Source organism: Hyaena hyaena, unplaced genomic scaffold (genome assembly GCF_003009895.1).
Source record: "Hyaena hyaena isolate Hyena2069 unplaced genomic scaffold, ASM300989v1 scaffold_240, whole genome shotgun sequence".
NCBI classification, from domain to species: Eukaryota; Metazoa; Chordata; class Mammalia; order Carnivora; family Hyaenidae; genus Hyaena; species Hyaena hyaena.
In genome coordinates, this window is record NW_024080873.1 from 1905229 (window position 1) to 1922820 (window position 17592).

At 36.0% G+C, this 17592-nt stretch overlaps 1 protein-coding gene across 3 annotated transcripts in view; it reads left to right on the top strand.

Annotated features, from left to right (window-relative positions):
* The window catches only part of HAUS6 (HAUS augmin like complex subunit 6), a 43559-nt gene that overhangs the window by 5381 nt on the left and 20586 nt on the right, over positions 1-17592 (top strand). For 2 of the 3 annotated variants that reach the window (XM_039244433.1, XM_039244434.1), the window contains exons 3-11: positions 905-983; positions 1520-1652; positions 5166-5313; positions 7491-7556; positions 8315-8363; positions 11145-11315; positions 13403-13596; positions 14223-14349; positions 14832-14934. In XM_039244433.1, the coding sequence (XP_039100364.1) occupies positions 905-983; positions 1520-1652; positions 5166-5313; positions 7491-7556; positions 8315-8363; positions 11145-11315; positions 13403-13596; positions 14223-14349; positions 14832-14934 (1070 nt within the window). The remainder of the gene's footprint in view (positions 1-904; positions 984-1519; positions 1653-5165; positions 5314-7490; positions 7557-8314; positions 8364-11144; positions 11316-13402; positions 13597-14222; positions 14350-14831; positions 14935-17592) is intronic. The other variant, XM_039244435.1, reaches the window with a different exon arrangement.

Genomic DNA, 17592 nt, shown 5'->3' on the forward strand with positions numbered 1-17592 from the left:
ATCACTGTTGACATTCTAGCCTTTTAGTCTGTTTATTCCATGCATACTTATTTTTTTTTATATGACTATAGACTATATGTTATGCTATAGAAATATAAAAAAATTTGCCTCAGGATACAAATTTATCAGGGGAAAGCAATAGGTAAATTTTATAGTCTGTTATTTTTGACTAAAGCAGAGGCAAAACCTTTTAATAATTTAATAACTTGTTTAACCACAAAACAGTAGCAAAAACTGATTATGACTAGGAGTCAAAAGCTCTTAGGTCATTCCTTTTGTACTCTTCCTGTGTAACTATTTATGTTTCTCTCTCCCTTTCTCTCTTTTCTTTTTTTATTTATTTATTTCTAGGAGAGAGAGAGAGAGAGACAGCGTGAGCAGGGGAGGGTCAGAGAGAGAGGGAGTCACAGACTGAAACAGGCTCCAGGCTCAGAGCTGGCAGTCAGCACAGAGCCCGACGCGGGGCTCGAACCCACGATCCGCGAGATCATGACCTAAGCGAAAGTCGGACGCTTAACCGACTAAGCCACCCAGGCGCCCCTCCCTTTCTCTCTTTTCTAGGCTTAACATACTAATTTGTTTATACCATGTTTATGCATTAGTCCAGTGAATCCATAGACAGTGGGGTCTTTAGCTGATTCATAGTAATTGTAAAGGTGATTTATTCTTTCACTTAACATATCTATTCACTGATGATTTACAGTAAACTGACCTTAGCCTTATATTTATAAAGAAAAAGACCCAATTTCTCATAAGTTGGTGTCTTTCTTTAGTTAAAGTCTACAAATGTTAGCCTTGGTTCATTTAGTGCTAATGTTTCTAGTATAGGAGATAAGTTTCACTTTTAAAAATTTTGCTGAGTTTTCTTGTTTATAATCCTAATGCTTTTATATTTGTTTTTAAGGCTTTGTTGGCCTCCATTTGACCAAAAAAGTGACACTGAGTTCCGGAAACATTGTTGTGAATGGTTAAAAAAGATTTCTGTAAGTATTGTCTTTCTGGAAGATGCAAACTTAAAGAAGTTAGAAACTACATTAAATTTTTTGTTCTGGCTTTATTGAAGTATAATTATACATTAAATTTTTGGAGGTGAAATCTTTTTATTTCTCTTATGTTCACAGTATAAGAGCAAGGAAGTATTTGTTAGAATAACACTTTTTGATGGTTTGGTTAGGATTCTGTATGTTTCTAGGAAATCTGCTATACTTTCTAGATGCCATTGGAAATAGGCTTTCAAGTTCCTAGGATTTTATATCATAGTTTATGTTTAAAGAAAACGTTTTTTGACCATACATAATTTTAGCTTGTGTCCCCAAATAGTATCAGTAATTGTGGCTTTATATTGTAATTGTTTTTTGTGACCAAGTCCACTAAAAATTTAGAAAGATTCAAATAGTCAGCTTCTGGTTCAAGTGGACTAATCCTGATCATTCCTATTATGCTACAAAAACAGGATGATGTAAATATAAAGGTTATTATTGATAAGGTCTTCAAATCATCTTATTTCTTTTTTCCATAGGCTGAATGTGGAAGTAGCTTTCCTCAAGTTGTTGGTTCACTATTTCTTTCTCCTGGTGGTCCTAAATTTATTCATCTGATGTATCATTTTGCAAGATTTGTAGCAATAAAATATATAAAAGCCCATTCTAGAAGTAAGTTACATTTTTAGCAGGACTTGTTTTGTTTTGGGTTTTACATTTTTATTGTTTTTCATAATATGTAAGTTATAAAGAAATTTTAATACAATAAGATAAGATAAAAACAATAATTTACCTCAAAAGACATATAGTTAATATTCTACTGGAACTGTAGTTTGAAAGCTTGTAATGAATGTAAGTAACTATCCAGATTATTTTATTATGTTATAATACAATGGTTGGGAAATATTTTCTGTATAAGACCAGATGGTAAATATTTTCGGCTTTGTGGACCACAGAGGTCTCTTTCACATATACTTCTATTTTTTTTTTTTTTTAAAATACTACCCTTAGGGGCGCCCAGGTGGCTCAGTTGGTTAAGTGTCCGTTTCTTGATTTCAGTTGGGTCATGATCTCATGGTTTGTGAGTTTGAGCCCTGCAACAGGCTCTGTGCTGACAGTGCCGAGGCTGCTTAGGATATTCTCTCTCTCTCTCCCCCTCCTACCCATCCCTCCCACCTCTCTGCTTTTCTCCCACTAATGCTGTCCCTGTCTCTCTGTCTCAAAGTAAAACTTAAAGATAGAATATAACCTTTTAAAAACATAGAAAGCATTCCTAGCTTGCTACCTCACAGAACTAGCCAGAGGGCTAAATTAGACTTGGCAGGTTATAGTTTGCCTCTACTACATTGTATTAAATGTTGTGTTGTGTGAGGTTTACTTTGGCTACTGTCAATGTGTTTAATTTTTTTGTTAGAAATTGCTGTTTTAAAGGGATTTGATCTGTTTCTTCATTCATGGAAACAAAATACTTGATTTTTAAGCTAAGACTTAAAAAGCATCCTTAAAAGAATGCTATTTGTAGTTTATTAGATATGCTCTTCTGTTTAATTGGTTTATGCTTGGGGCGCCTGGGTGGCTCAGTTGGTTAAGTGTCCAACTTCAGGTCATGATGTCACAGTTTGTGGGTTCGAGCCCCGCGTCAGGCTCTGTGCTGACAGCCAGCTCAGAGCCTAGAGCCTGTTTCAGATTCTGTGTCTCCCTCTCTCTCTGACCCTCCACTGTTCACGCTGTCTCTTTCTCAGAAATAAATAAAAACATTAAAAAAATTGGTTTATGCTCATAAAACATGGGTAAGAAAATACAGAAAAGTGGATTCAACAAAACACCATCCATCTTCCAATTTCTGCAGACAACCATTGCTGACATTTTATGTCATTTATTTTCTTATAGCATTAAAACTTTTTTTATACATATTATTTCTATACATTTTAATTACTTTGAATAGGTAATATTTTTCATGATTCAAAAAATCGAAAGGTATACAAATTTATCTTTTTCTTCTGTGCTCTACCTAGTTTGCCTTCATAGAAGCAAGCAGTGTAATTCACAATACAGGCAAATGCGTGTGTAATGTATATTTATATATTATACATATATTCTTTTTTAAAATTCTAAATAGCAACATGCATTGGGTTTTGAATCTTGTATCTTTCACACAACAGTATATATTGGAGATCATCTCGTATCAGTTTATAGAGCTTCCTTCCTAAATGCTCTCTTTTTAGAACTGTATATTTGAATGGGATATACTGTAATACATATATACTTAATTAAAAATTTTACATTATATATATTTCTAATTTTTTATTTTATGTATGTATTTATTTAATTTTAATGTTTTATTTAGTTTTTGAGAGAGAGAGAGAGAGACAGCATGAGCAGGAGAGGATAAGAGAGAGAGGGAGACACAAAATCCAAAGCAGGCTCCAAGCTCTCTGAGCTAGCTGTCAGCACAGAGCCTGACGCGGGGCTCAAACCCACGAACCATGAGATCATGACCTGATCCGAAGTCGGTTGGACACTTAACCGACTGAGCCACCCAGGTGCCCCCTTGATAGGTTAAAATCTATCAGGGTAGTTTTAATTTGTATCTCTCTTATTATTTAGTTAGATTGAAAATTGTTTCCTATATTTAAGAACAATTTATATTCTTTTTTAATGTTTTATTTCTGAGAGAGAGAGAGACAGACAGTGTGAGCAGGGGAGGTCAGAAAGAGAGGGAGACACAGAATCTGAAGCAGGCTCTAGGCTCTGAGCCAGCTGTCAGCACAGAGCCCAATGTGGAGCTCGAACCCGCGAACCATGAGATCATGACCTGAGACGAAGTTGAATGCTTAATCAACTGAGCCACCCAGGCGCCCTGAGCATTTTATATTCTTCTTGTACTCTATAATTGTCCATTTTTCTCTTAAGTTACTGCTCTTTTTCATTTGTAGGTGCTCTTAATGTCCTTTCTCTATGATGTGATATGTAAACCTTTTTTTCAGTTTATATTCTATGCATGATTTTTTAAAAATTATACACGTGATCTTGCTATATAAATATTTGCATATTTAAAATTGAATGCAACATAAGCATTGTTACCAGTTTTTCTTTTAGTAGATGTTCTACTCCTATTACATGTAGCCCAAACTATTTTATAAGAAATCTATGTGGTTGGATTTAGCAAGAGTTTACTGTGCATAAGGCTTCGAAGCATGAATTGTCCTATTTCTGATTTGAAGCAATTCCAGTCAACATGTTCAGTCTCTAGATGACTTCTACATTCAGTAAACTAACCGCCAGTTAAATATTTAGAAATTGTGACGGCGCCTGGGTGGCTCAGTCGGTTAAGCATCCGACTTCAGCTCAGGTCATGATCTCACAGTTAGAAGGTTCAAGCCCTGTGTCAGGCTTTGTGCTGACAGCCATCTCAGAGCCTGAAGCCTGTTTCAGATTCTGTGTCTCCCTCTCTCTCAGACCCTCCCCTGCTCACGCTGTCTCTCTCTTTCAGAAATAAATAAAAAAACATTTTTAAAAAATTTAGAAATTGTGGTTTCTTTGGGGGTAACACTAGGACCTGGATTAGTAGTGCTAAGTGCAATGGGGTGATCCCTGTTTTCCAAAATATCCATTTTTATTGTAATGAATCATCCTAGAGCAGGATTACAGCTGAAAATGTGGGCTCTGAAATGTTTGGATTGATTGTTTTCAGGGTCTGCTTTGATCATAAGTAACATAGTTAAGAATTATTTGAGAAGTGGAGACTGGTTTTATTTGGTTGTCCTATTAATCTTACTAGGTAGGAAAATAAACTGATGACAGCAAAGGTGATCTCACCTCATCTCTTAATTGATTTCCTTCCTTTGTTGCAAAAAGATCATGTTAGGAAGTTCATATATAAGAAAGTATTTGTTCATGTCTGTATCAAGCTGTGATAATAAAAATTATTTGGAACAGATGTACGCTCAAAGTTTTTAATTATGTAAAAGAACTTAACTTCAGATACCCTTTTTTAGTTGCCTACTTAAAAGGTTTCCTTGTTTTTGTTAAAATTAATTGTATCTGTGTATGTGGCATACCTGCTTTTAAGGAGTTGTTAGTTGTATGAGTTGTTAATCTCTTAAAATGAATACATTTCAGCCTTTTGGATATCTGTTAGCTTTAAGTCAAAGTTTTCTGTGATCTTATTTGTGTTCCATATAGAATCATCTGTACATTTTACGGAGACATTTAATGTAAAGCCACAAGATATGCACAAATGCATTGCCAGATGCCATATAGCACGCAATAGATTTTTACATATTTTGCAAAGAGAAGATTGTGTTATCCGAGAGTATCAGGAAAATGCACAGTAAGTAATACTTGGGTAGTTAGAAAATGAAATTTCTGTTCTTTTTGAGCAAATGTCATCAATATACTGTCGGTGGCTATAATCCATGTCTACCTCAGAATCTTCCCAGTTTAAAGCCAGATAACTACTTTAAAAAAAAAATGTTTTATTTATTTATTTTGAGAGAGAGAGAAAGAGATAGAGCAAGCAGGGGAGGGACAGAGAAAGAGGGAGATAGAATCCCAAGTAAGATCCAAGCTATCAGTGCAGAGTCTGATGCGGGGTTCGAAGTTATGAACTATGAGATCATGACCTGAACCAAAGCCAAGAGTCAGATGCTTAACCACCTGAGCCACCCAGGCACTCCAAAGTCAGATAACTTCTGAGTAAGAGGTTTTATTTTTTAACGTAGGCTGCACACTCAATGTGGAGCCTAGTGTGGGGCTTGAACTCATGACCCTAAGATCAAGACCTGCGCTGAGACCAAGAGGCAGATGTTTAAGTGGCTGAGCCATCCAGGCACCTCCTCAAATAAGATAATTAAAAAATATGAATACTGTACATTAAAGTTTTGAGAAAGGGAAAATATTACCTTAGTTTAAAAATTTAGTATCTTAGGTGTTTTTCCTTCTTATAACATGGATTTACATCTTTAAGCTATAATTATAGTGCTCATTATATTTTGTATCCTTTTTGCTCTTCATATTTCATTTTGTAAATTTTTCCATATTGCCATAGTATTTTGCTTTCTTAAAAAATTTTTTTTAACGTTTTATTTATTTTTGAGAGAGAGAGAGAAACAGAGTGTAAGTGGGGAAGGGGCAGAAGGAAAGACAGAGACACAGAATCCGAAGCAGGCTCCAGGCTCTGAGCTGTCGGCACAGAGCCTGACATGGGGCTCGAACTCACGGACCGTGAGATCATGTCCTGAGTTGAAGTTGGATGCATAATGGACTGAGCCACCCAAGCACCCTGTATATTGCTTTTATTTACTTCTTTATTTGCTAAAATTTAAAAAAATGTTTTTAAATTAAAAATTTTTATTTTTAATTTTTTAAGGTGTATTGCTTTTAATATGTAATACTTTATTGAATATCTATTAAGTAGATACTCCTATAAGTAGGTATTCCATAGTTTCTTTAACCATGTCATACTATTTTATATTTAAGTTCATTTTGTCAGCAAATTTTTTTTTTTAATGTTTTATTTATTTCTAGAAGAGAGAGAGAGAGAGACAGCATGAGCAGGGGAGGGACAGAGAGAGAGGGAGTCAAAGACAGAAACAGGCTCCAGGCTCTGAGCTGGCAGTCAGCACAGAGCCCAATGCGGGGCTCGAACCCATGAACCGCGAGATCATGACCTAAGCGAAAGTCGGAGGCTTAACCGACTAAGTCACCCAGGCGCCCCTTGTCAGCAAATTTTTATTTGAGTTACCTCTGTCTGCCAGATATTATTTATCACTGATCCTATAGCATTAAACAAGATAGGCAAGATTCTTTTTTTTATTTTTTTATATTTTAATGTTTTATTTATTTCTGAGAGACAGCATGAGCAGGGAAGGGTCAGAGAGAGAGGGAGACACAGAATCTGAAGCAGGCTCCAGGCTCTGAGCTAGCTGTCAGCACAGAGCCTGACATGGGGCTCGAACCCACGAGCTGTGAGATCATGACCTGAACCAAAGTCGGACGCCCAACCGACTGAGCCACCCAGGCACCCCATGATAGGCAAGATTCTTACTCTCAAGAAATAGAGTGTGTTTAATTCTGTATGATTAAAAAACAACTCTAGTAAAATAACTTTTTAGATGACGTATTATCTATTGTGAAAGCTAGAAAATCCTTTGAAACCACCTTGAAACTACAATGTCGTCTGACTTGTCTTGGTAACATTTAGCTTTATCCTGTATGTATGTGATACAAGGATTAGAGAGCAGAATAGTCTTACCTCCCAACATATTTACTTGAAGTCAGAGGGTCTATGAGCCAAAAAGTCCTGGTACATCTTAGTAGCAGCCTATATGTTAGATCACTCCTTATAACTGTTAAAGTCTAGAGTTCTTTAGCTGGCTGCTGGGTGTATTTGGAAGATTAGGCTTCAGAGACCTTGAACAAAGATAAGAAATGGGAAATATCAAAAGTAGGCTATTAACTAGTTAATTGTAATGGACTTATAGTTGTCATTTATATGTTTTCTTGCAGATTGTTAGTTAAACAAGTACGGAATTTGAGATCAGAGTGTATGGGACAGGAAAACCAAATAAGAAAGTAAGTGACTTTTTTTATTAGAGCTGAAAGTTGCCTTAGTTTAGCTTCTGCATTTTACTAGTAAGGAAATTGAGAGTTCCAGAAGTATCAGTTAAAATAGTGTGATCAATAGCTAGATGATAGGATTAGAACATAATTTTGATTTCTGGTCCAGTTCTTCTAATTTATTGTTTTTTTAAAATTATTTCTGAGAGAGAGAGAGAGACAACATGAGCAGGGGAGGGTCAGAGAGAGAGAGGGAGATATAGAATCTGAAACAGGCTCCAGGCTCTGAGCTAGCTGTCAGCACAGAGCCTGATATGGGGCTCGAACCCACTAACTGTGAGATTATGACCTGAGCTGAAGTCAGACACTTAACCGACTGAGCCACTCAGGCGCCCCTAAATTTATTGCTTTGAATAAATAAATTTATTAGATAAGTTTATTAAATAAGTTATTATTATTAGAATTTTATTTGTGTTTTTATTGTTTATTTATTTTGAGAGGGAGAGAGTGGGGGAAGGGTAGAGAGAGAAAGAGGGAGAAAGAGAATTCCAACCAGGCTTTGCACTGTCAGTGCAGAGCCCAACCTCACAAGCTATGTGATTGTGACCTGATCTGAAGTTGGACGCTTTAACTGACTGAGCCACCTGGCTCCCCTATATTTTTAATTAGAATGGTTTTAGTGGGTGGGTTTGTAGATCGGTTAGCTCTTTAGGTGGTAAATTACCATGTGCTTTTTAAAGACTGGCTAATGAGATTATTTAATTTTTAACTAGAATGGAACCTTATGATGACCAAAGTAATATACAAGAGAAAATCCAAAAGGTGAGGCAACTTTTTAAGGGAGAAATTTAATCTCTCTTACTTTTGTCATACACAGTCTTTACTTAATCAGTTGGACTCTTTATTTCTCTTTATCATTTCTTTTTGTGAAACTGTTACTATTTTTTAAAGCTCATTAATAAGTGATGTATAGCAGTATCAATAGGGTGCTTCTAAAAAGCATGAATATAATTGAAAAATTAGCTTATAATTTATAAGACTAAATACAAAAGCAGTTTTAAATATTGTTAATTTAAAATCTTTCATGCCAGCAAGAAAAGTTGAGTCTGACTGTAACTTAATCAGCATTAATTTATCTACACAAAGTATGTTTTCTGAAGGGAGATGGTAAGTATGGAAGAAAAATGAGAAGTCACAGTGACGCTGGCTTGGCAGTAGGGAGGAATCTGGTAGACATAAATGATACGAGGTTTTCAGAGGTTTGGCTTTGGTGTGAGATTGGAGTGTTTTCTTAGGTTTTGTGTATAGGTGAAATCTCTGTCAAGCTCTTCTGATTTTATGATCACCAGGCTGCTTTGGGTGTTAATTTGGCTTCCCAGACAGTTTGTCACTGGAAAAATTGAGTGCCCTCCTCAAGAAATAATTACTCATCCATACACAGTGAATTTTTAAAAATATGTATTTATTTACTGAGAGAGAGAGAGAGAGCAAGAGCGAGAATGAGAGTGGGAGAGGGGCAGAGGGAGAAGGAGAGAGAATCCCAGGCAGGCTAGGTGCCATCAACACAGAGCCCCACATGGGGTTAGATCTCATGAACTGTGAGATCATGACCTGAGCTGGAATCAGGAGTTGGACGCTTAGCTGACTGAGCCACCCAGGTGCTCCCCTCCATTCGTTGAATTTTTATTGATCACCTGTCATGTGCCAGGCATTCTTCTGCATATTATACCTATAGCAGTGAAGGAAAGAGGCAAAGTCACTTCTTCTGTGGATCTTCCAACTTAGTGAACATGAATATTCCTATTAACTGAACACTATATCTTTGATTTTAAATTTAATAGGTTGATGTGAAACATGTTAAAGTCTTCACATTGATCTCTCCTGAGTTTGTTTAGTGTTCACTTTCCCCAAGTCCAGTCAATGTTTAGCCATTGACAGGAGAAAAGAATTTGAGAACCAGATCCTAGATCTTTGTCTACTGAGGAAATGCCATCCTGTGAGACCTGTAGATGATGGGAAGACAAACACGAACATTCTGTTTCCCTACCTACCTCCCACTTTAATAAATTCTTTTCAGACATTACATACAAACAAAAAAGTGCAAAAATCTTCAGTGTATATCTTGAAAAAATGTCACAAAGTGGATACACCCATATAACCAGCCTATAGTTTGGAAGCCTCAAGCCCTTTTTCATTCACAGCCATTTCCTCCCTCCAAGAGTAAACACTTTCCTCACTTCTTACATTAAAGATTAGTTTGTCTTTTCTTGAACACAAAAAGGGAGTGTATAATATTCTTTTGTGTTTGTCTTCTTTGACTCATGCTGTTTTATCTGTGCCGTTGTGTATGTAGGTCATAGTACATTCATTCCCAGTGCTATGTAGTATTCTATTTTATGAATATATAGCACAACATATATATATATATATGTATATATATATATATATATATATTTTTTTTTTTTGCTTTAGGTAGACCTTTGGGTTAATTGCAGTTTTTGATTTTTACAAATAGAAATGCTATGGGCATTCTTGAAAAAAAATTTTTTGTTGTTTCAATTGAAGTATAATTGACACCTAATGTTAGATTAGTTTCAGGTGTACAGCATAGTGATTGGACAGCTGTGTTATGCTTTGCTCACCATAAGTATAGCTACTGGGACACCTGGGTGGCTCAGTCAGTTGTCTGACTTTTGATCATAGCTCTGGTCATGATCCCAGGGTCATGGGATTGAGCCCCGGATTGGGCTCTGTGCTAAGTGTGGAATCTGCTTAAGATTTTCTCTCTCCTCCACTTCCCCTTCTGCCCCCCTGTCACTCTCCCTCCTCCCTCTCTCCCCTGCTTCAGAGTGTGTGCTTGCTCTATCTCTCGGAAATAAACAAGTGTAGTTATCTATAAACATCCTTATATATGAATTTTATTGAACAGAGACATGTTACTATATGCCTAAGATTCTTTGCATTTTTTTTTTTTAAATGTTCTATTTTGAGAAAGTGCACAGTGCATGCATACATGAGCAGGGGAGGGGCAGAAAGGAGGAGAGCAAGAATCCCACGCAGGCTCCATGCTGTCAGCGCATGGTTCATGAGCTCCATCCCATGAACCAAGACATGACCTGAGCTGAAATCAGTGTTGGAGGCTCAACAAACTGAGCCACCTGGGCACTCCTAAGATTCTTTGCTTTTAAAGGAGCATGGTTTTCACATTTTTACCTTTTGAAACTTGATTAACTCTTAAAATTGATGTGTAGTGGTTTCTGTTAGATTGGTGGCATATCAAAACACAGGAAATGCTAATTGCATCTTGGTACCATGCAAATTCTTAGATTTGTTTTGAAAATCATGGTGGGCTAAATTTTCCTGAGAAATTCTTTAGTTTTAGTTTAGTTTCCAAAGCTGCTTTGGAAGTAGTATCAGTGCTTTTAGACATTTATTTATTAAATGTAATTAATTGATTAATTTATTTTAGTGATTTTAGATGGTTAATTTTCTCAACAGAAATCATTCCAGGAATACTTTATTTGTTCCTGAGAGCATGTTTGTGTTTTACATTTCTTAGATGTATGTATAGATTTTGCATAGACTTTCTCTCTCTTTTCAAAGGTTCGGTCTTTGTGGGCTTCCGTAAATGAAACACTCACATTTTTGGAAAAAGAAAGAGAAGTTGTTGATGTAGTCCTTAGTCTTGTTAACCAATACACTTTAGATGGAACTAATGTTGCTATCAATATTCCAAGGCTCTTACTTGACAAAATTGAGAAACAGATGGGTCAGGTAAGCATCTAATATTAAGGACGTTTTTAGAGAAACTCTTTTCATGAAATAGTATATGTATAATTAGTATATACACATTAATATATATAGTTATTGTATATATACTCTAATGAATATATGTATTTAATATGTAATATATAGCAAATATATAGTATGTTCTTACAGTGTTTTTCTGTCTTTGGAATTTATTTTTGTGAATATATTTAGGAAAACTTTCATAAAGAGGGCTACTGTTTATATATATTTATAAATGTATATACACACACACACATACACACACACATACATACACGTTAGCTTTTATTAAGTTTTTCATTCCTTTTATGGTGTTACATCATACAGTGTAGAGAGGAGAAGGAAGTTACTTAGTAGGAAGATGATATGGTACTAGTTCTTTAAAGTTTGTTTATTTTTGAGAGAGAGAGAGAAAGAGAGAGCACAAGCAGGGAAGGGGCAGAGAGGGAGACACAGAATCTGAAGCAGGCTGTCAACCCAGAGCCAGACGTGGGGTTCAAACCCATGAACTGTGAGATCATGACCTGAGCCGAATTTGGGTGCTTAGCCGACTGAGCCACCCAGGCGCCCCTGGTATTAGTTCTTTATAAATTCTCAAGGAGAGCAGCAATGATCTCTTAATTGCTGAATTTCTTTTTAAAATGTCTTTTGGGGTGCTTGGCTGGCTCAGTCAGGAGAGCATGCAACTCTTGATCTCAGGGTTGACTTTGAGCCCCATATTGGGTGTAGAGGTTCCTTGAAAATAATAAAAACCTTTAAAAAAAATGTCTCCATCCTCTGGTTTCTTTTTCATCTTGATGCTAAGTATTTTAAAATCTTTGCTTCCCTTAGCTTTTGTGACCTTAATATCTTTGTGCTCGTGTTTTTTCAGACTGTTGTTCTCAGTTTTTTTTATTCTTTTTTCTCTGACTTTCAAATGAAAGTGCTTTCCATGGTTCCATTAATGCCTACTCTTTCCCACAGTACATTTATCTGTATTTTCTTACTCAGTTCTATGTTTTCATCAGTATCCTATACAATAATATTCCCAAATTGGTATTTCCAGTCTCTTGCCTTCAACCTAAACTCCATCAATTACTTCCACTTGCTTATGGGACATTTCCATCTGGCTAGCCTACATTTGTTTTCTTAGTAAACTCACACTCTATTAAGTATCTGATATGTCAGGTGTTAATGATAACATAGGGACTACAAAGGTAAAATATTGTGATCCTGAAGAGCTTTCACTTTAACAGGTAACATGCCAGCACTTCAAATTCAAAGTACATAAAAGTCTGCAAATTCAGATTCCTGTGTATAGAGAATAAGTAGGTAATATATGCTAAATTGTGTGTAACAATGAGGTCTTTGAAGAAATAGTAATATTTGTGTAATATCAACTTAAGATTTTTAGTTGATTGGCAATTAATTCAAATGACTATAAAATACTGGAGTTGTGGAGGCCAATAAACATGTCTAACTTTAGATTCAGTCATGAAGGGACATGAATTTGCAACTTCTGTTAAACATGAATTTATGGGGGCGCCTGGGTGGCTCAGTCAGTTGAGGGTTGCACATCAGCTCAAGTCATGATCTCACGGTTTCTGTGTTTGAGCCCCAGGTCCAGATCCGTACTGACAGCTCAGAGCCTGGAGCCTGCTTCGGATTCTGTGTCTTCCTCTCTTCTCTGCTTCTCCCCTGCTACAGTCTGTCTGTCTGTCTGTCTCTCAAAAATAAAACATTAAAAATTTTTTTTTAAAGTTTGAAAAACAAAACAAAACCTGAATTTATGATCTTTTACCAAATCTGCTTTTTCGTTTCAATCTTTATTTTGCTTTCTGCTTATTTGCATTTCTTTTATTCTAGTTTGCAACTTTTTTTTTTGCATAATATAACAATATAGCACAGCATGTTAATTCTTTTATGGTAGTTTTCTTTGGACCAAAATTATTTACTTGGTTTCATTTTTGGGTAGACATTTGACTTTTTTCACTCTTAAGGTAAGCTTTTTATGTAATAAAAAACATATATTTATGTAACAGTTCATAATCTTAAGAACCGCTTCTTTTTTTTTTTCTCCTTTGAATCCTTAGTTGCACATAGGAAATGTTTACGAGGCTGGAAAATTGAACCTGTTAACAGTTATTCAGTTATTAAATGAAGTGTTGAAAGTAGTAAAACATGAACGTTATCAGGCTGACCCAGCAAGACTGACAGTAGACCTTCAGTTCCTTGAAAAAGAGACCAAACTTCAGAGAGAAAGATTATCAGACCTGAAGCGTATGAGGTACCCCAGAAAGATCTTTTGTTATGTTACTGGAGAGGAGTTGGGTGGTTTTGGTAATTTCCAGCACAACTTGTGTAGTTGACAACTCTTCAGCTTTGGCAAACAAATTTGAATATTTTATTAGAACTCAAAAACCTTGTCATTGGCTCCTAGAGAGACACATGACGTGTGTTTTCTTTCTGTTTAGGATAAATTATTTGCCCAAAGGGATTATTCTTTATGAAGTAATTTTAACTTTTCTCAAGCTTTTCTTTTATGGGGTCTGCTAATAAAACTAAGTCTCAGAAAACTTATTTGAGTGGAGGAACCAGGAGGTATTGCCTTTAGGAATGGACAAAGAGTAAGAGTAGAGTTTGGACTCGCGTTTAGAACTAGGAAAAAATAATATTTTAAAGGGATAAATGGAATAATTAATGTGTGATTGCTTGCTGGTCTTAAAAGGAAGAAAGGTATTTTGGGTTTTGAATGTTCACTGTGAGAGTTTATTCAGTTCATACCTGCTGTATTGGTTGAATTTCCAGTTACATTTTCTTTCCTTTCTCTATAAACTGTTGTCTTAAATTTTACACAATACTTGTTTTATATATTCATGTTTTGAATGAAGTTCCTTTTTTATGCTATCATAGGTGTAAAATAAAAGAAGATCTCACAACTATAAAACATTTTGTTGCTGCAAAGCAAGGAGAATGGCATAAAAAGTGGAAAGATTTTCTTGGTGTGTCTCCTTTCTCTCTAGTTAAAGGGTCAACTCCAGTAAGTAGTGTTGGCTTCCTTTTTGGAGAGTAGTTTCATGTAAGACAGTCTTTTGATTTATCATGTTACAAATGATCTAGGAATGCTTTGCATGTATAAGTTTGTCATCTTTGCATCTGAGCTGAAAGTTTAAATGTTTTGGTTTCTCTAATTTTCTAAATACATATTCAAGTATTTATCAGCCTGCTTTTTGATTTATAGTTAATATTTTTAGACTCGGAGGATTATATTAAATAGAAAATGAGACATTTCTTTTGCTGTTAGGTAGTATTAAATTTGAGGCACAGTTGGAGGAGACAGAGTAGTCCCTTTGTTGTAATATTGTACTCCTTTGTTTAAAAATAGTTATGGGATAATTGCCATGCTTGGTAATTCCATCTTTGTTAGGAGGAAAAATCATCCATTCATAGAATAACTTAGCAGTATTATTATGGTAATGAGTAAATGTGCTTATTTCAAAATGATGAATTCTGTGTTTTAAGGCTGTGGATCTTTTACCACCAATGTCTCCCCTTTCATTTGATCCTGCCTCAGAAGAAGTGTATGCTAAGAGTATTCTTTTGCAGTACCCTGCTTCACTTCCAGGTTGGTTATTTGTTTTTCTCTCTTTTAATCTTCCCTCTCATCACTATTTTTCACTATGATAGCAGTTTCTTTGCATTCTTGTTCCCTCCTCATTATTTTTTATTGTGATGAAATGCACATAGTGTTTCAGTCATTGCAGTGTACTAAGTCAGTGGCGTTTAGTAAACTCCCAGAGTTGTACAACCGTCACCACTTTGTAGCTCCAGGATATTTTTAAGATCTCAAAAGGAAATCCTGTACACATGAAGCAGTGACTTCCCATTTTCCCCTTTCCCGGTCCCTGGCAACTGCGAATGTACTTATCGCTGTGGATATTTCATATAAATGAAGTCATATAATATAAGCCTTTTTTCCTTTTTAGATTTTTATTTAAATTCTAGGTAGTTAATATACAGTGTAATATTGGCTTCAGGAGTATAATTCAGTGACTCATCACCTAAATACAACACCCAGTGCTCAACATGAGGCTTTTTGTGTCTGGCTTCTTTCACTTGCAAAATTTTTCACTTTGCTCATGTTTTCAAGGTTCATCCAAGCTGTAGCATGTATCAGTACTTCATTTCTTTTTATGAATACATTCTGTTGTATGACTAAACCATATTTTGTTTATTCATCCATCCATCCATTGGTGGACATTTGGGTTGTTTCCACTATTTCACTATCATGAGTGATGCTGATACAAATATTTGTTTACAAGTTTTTGTTTAGAAGCTCACAACTGTTTAACATGAAAGATAGCACAGTAATTATCCGAATACCACCTGTTTTAATAATCAACATCTGCCATATTGCTTTATATGTATTTGTATTTTTGCTAAACCAAGTAAGTTCTTTTTCAGCATGCATTCCCATAAAAATAAATAAAGACTTTTTTTGGGGCGTCTGGGTGGCTCAGTTGGTTGGACATCCGAACTTGGCTCAGGTCGTGATCTCGCAGTTTGTGAGTTTGAGCCCCATGTCAGACTCTGTGCTGACTGCCAGCTCAGAGCCTGAAGCGTGTTTCGGATTCTGTGTCTCCCTCTCTCTCTGATCCTCCCCTGCTCACATGGTCTCTCTTTCTCTCTCTCAGAAAAAAAAAACAACAAAACATTAAAAAAAATATAAAGACTTTTCCTATATAACTACCGTAGTAATATCATATCTAAAAAGCCAATAATTCTATTGTATCTCATATTCAGCTTCCTCAACTATTACACCATCACACCTAAAGAATTAATTTCTCTACAATATCTAATATCCATTTTATATTCAGTTTCCCCAGTTACCCAGTACTTGTGTGCAAGAAATTATTGAGTTCGGTAAAAATTAGAAAAGAGGAGGAATAAATTGTATAAAAAATGTATGAATTATGTAGCCAGACTGGAGCAGGCATAGATACAGGCCATATTTGAGTTCATGCATGCCAAAGGTCATGCATGGCAGTAGTTAGCACAGGACTTACGAAGAAATGAATGAACACAAGTAGGATAGGTGATTGGTTTGGGAGTCAGGTGTACATGGGGAGGACACTGGCTAGGAAAGGTCACAGAACAGTGAGCAAGCCTCTGGATAGGCACTGGCAAAACAGTATACAGGAAAAAGACTGCGTGGCTTGATGAGTGAAAAAGTGCTTCAGATAGAGCATTGTGAAGGATAGTAGAATTACTCTTAGAGCTCTTGGCATGTGTGACCGACATTGTGTTTCACTTCAACTTGGAAAGGGCCATTGCACTCTGGCAAGACTTAGTTTAGGCCCTGGTAAACAATGACATTTTAGTCCTCATGTCCATCCGGAGATTTCTGTCTACCTTGAAAGTGAGGCATATTTATGTCTGTTTAGAAAGTGTAGTTGGAAGTTCACATTTTAGAAGTGCGTGATAGGTTCTTTAAGGTGATGCTCTCCTCTAGACATTACAGAGTTTGTACTCTTGGGATTCCTTTCTTTTCTCTTCAAGAGGTAGAGGTTTGATCATAGCTGGGGGACCTTAACCTTTTATGCTTTTTGTAGTAAAACAACTTTTTTTTCCTCCTATACCTTACATACTACATTTTATTTGTAGAAATCTTATTTTTTTATTTAAAAAATTTTTGACATTTATTAATTAAAAATTTTTTTAAATATTTTATTTATTTCTGAGAGACAGAGAGACAGTGTGAGCAGGGGAGGGTCAGAGAGAGTGAGGGAGACACAGAATCTGAAGCAGGCTCCAGGCTCTGAGCTAGTTGTCAGCACAGAGCCCGACGCGGGACTCGAACTCACAAACCGTGAGTTCATGACCAGAGCTGAAGTTGGATGCTTAACCGACTGAGCTACCCAGGCACTGCAAGAAATCTTCTTTTAAATTGTTTTTTATTATTTATTTATTATTATTATTTGTAATGCTTATTTATTTTGAGAAAGAAAGTGTGAGATGGGGAGGGGCAGAGAGAGATGGGGAGAGAGAGAATCTCAAGAAGGCTCCGTGCTGTCAGCGCAGAGCCCAGGGTAGAACTCTGTTTCAAGAAATGTAAGATCATGACCTGAGCCAAAATCAAGAATCAGTCACTGACCCTACTGAGGTAAGGCGCCTTTCAAATTGTTTCTAAAACAATTATATTTTAGCATATTGAAAAGTATGAAGGATAGTATTTTAAATACCTGTTTACCAAACACTTTTTGCCAAAACTTTGCAATATTGG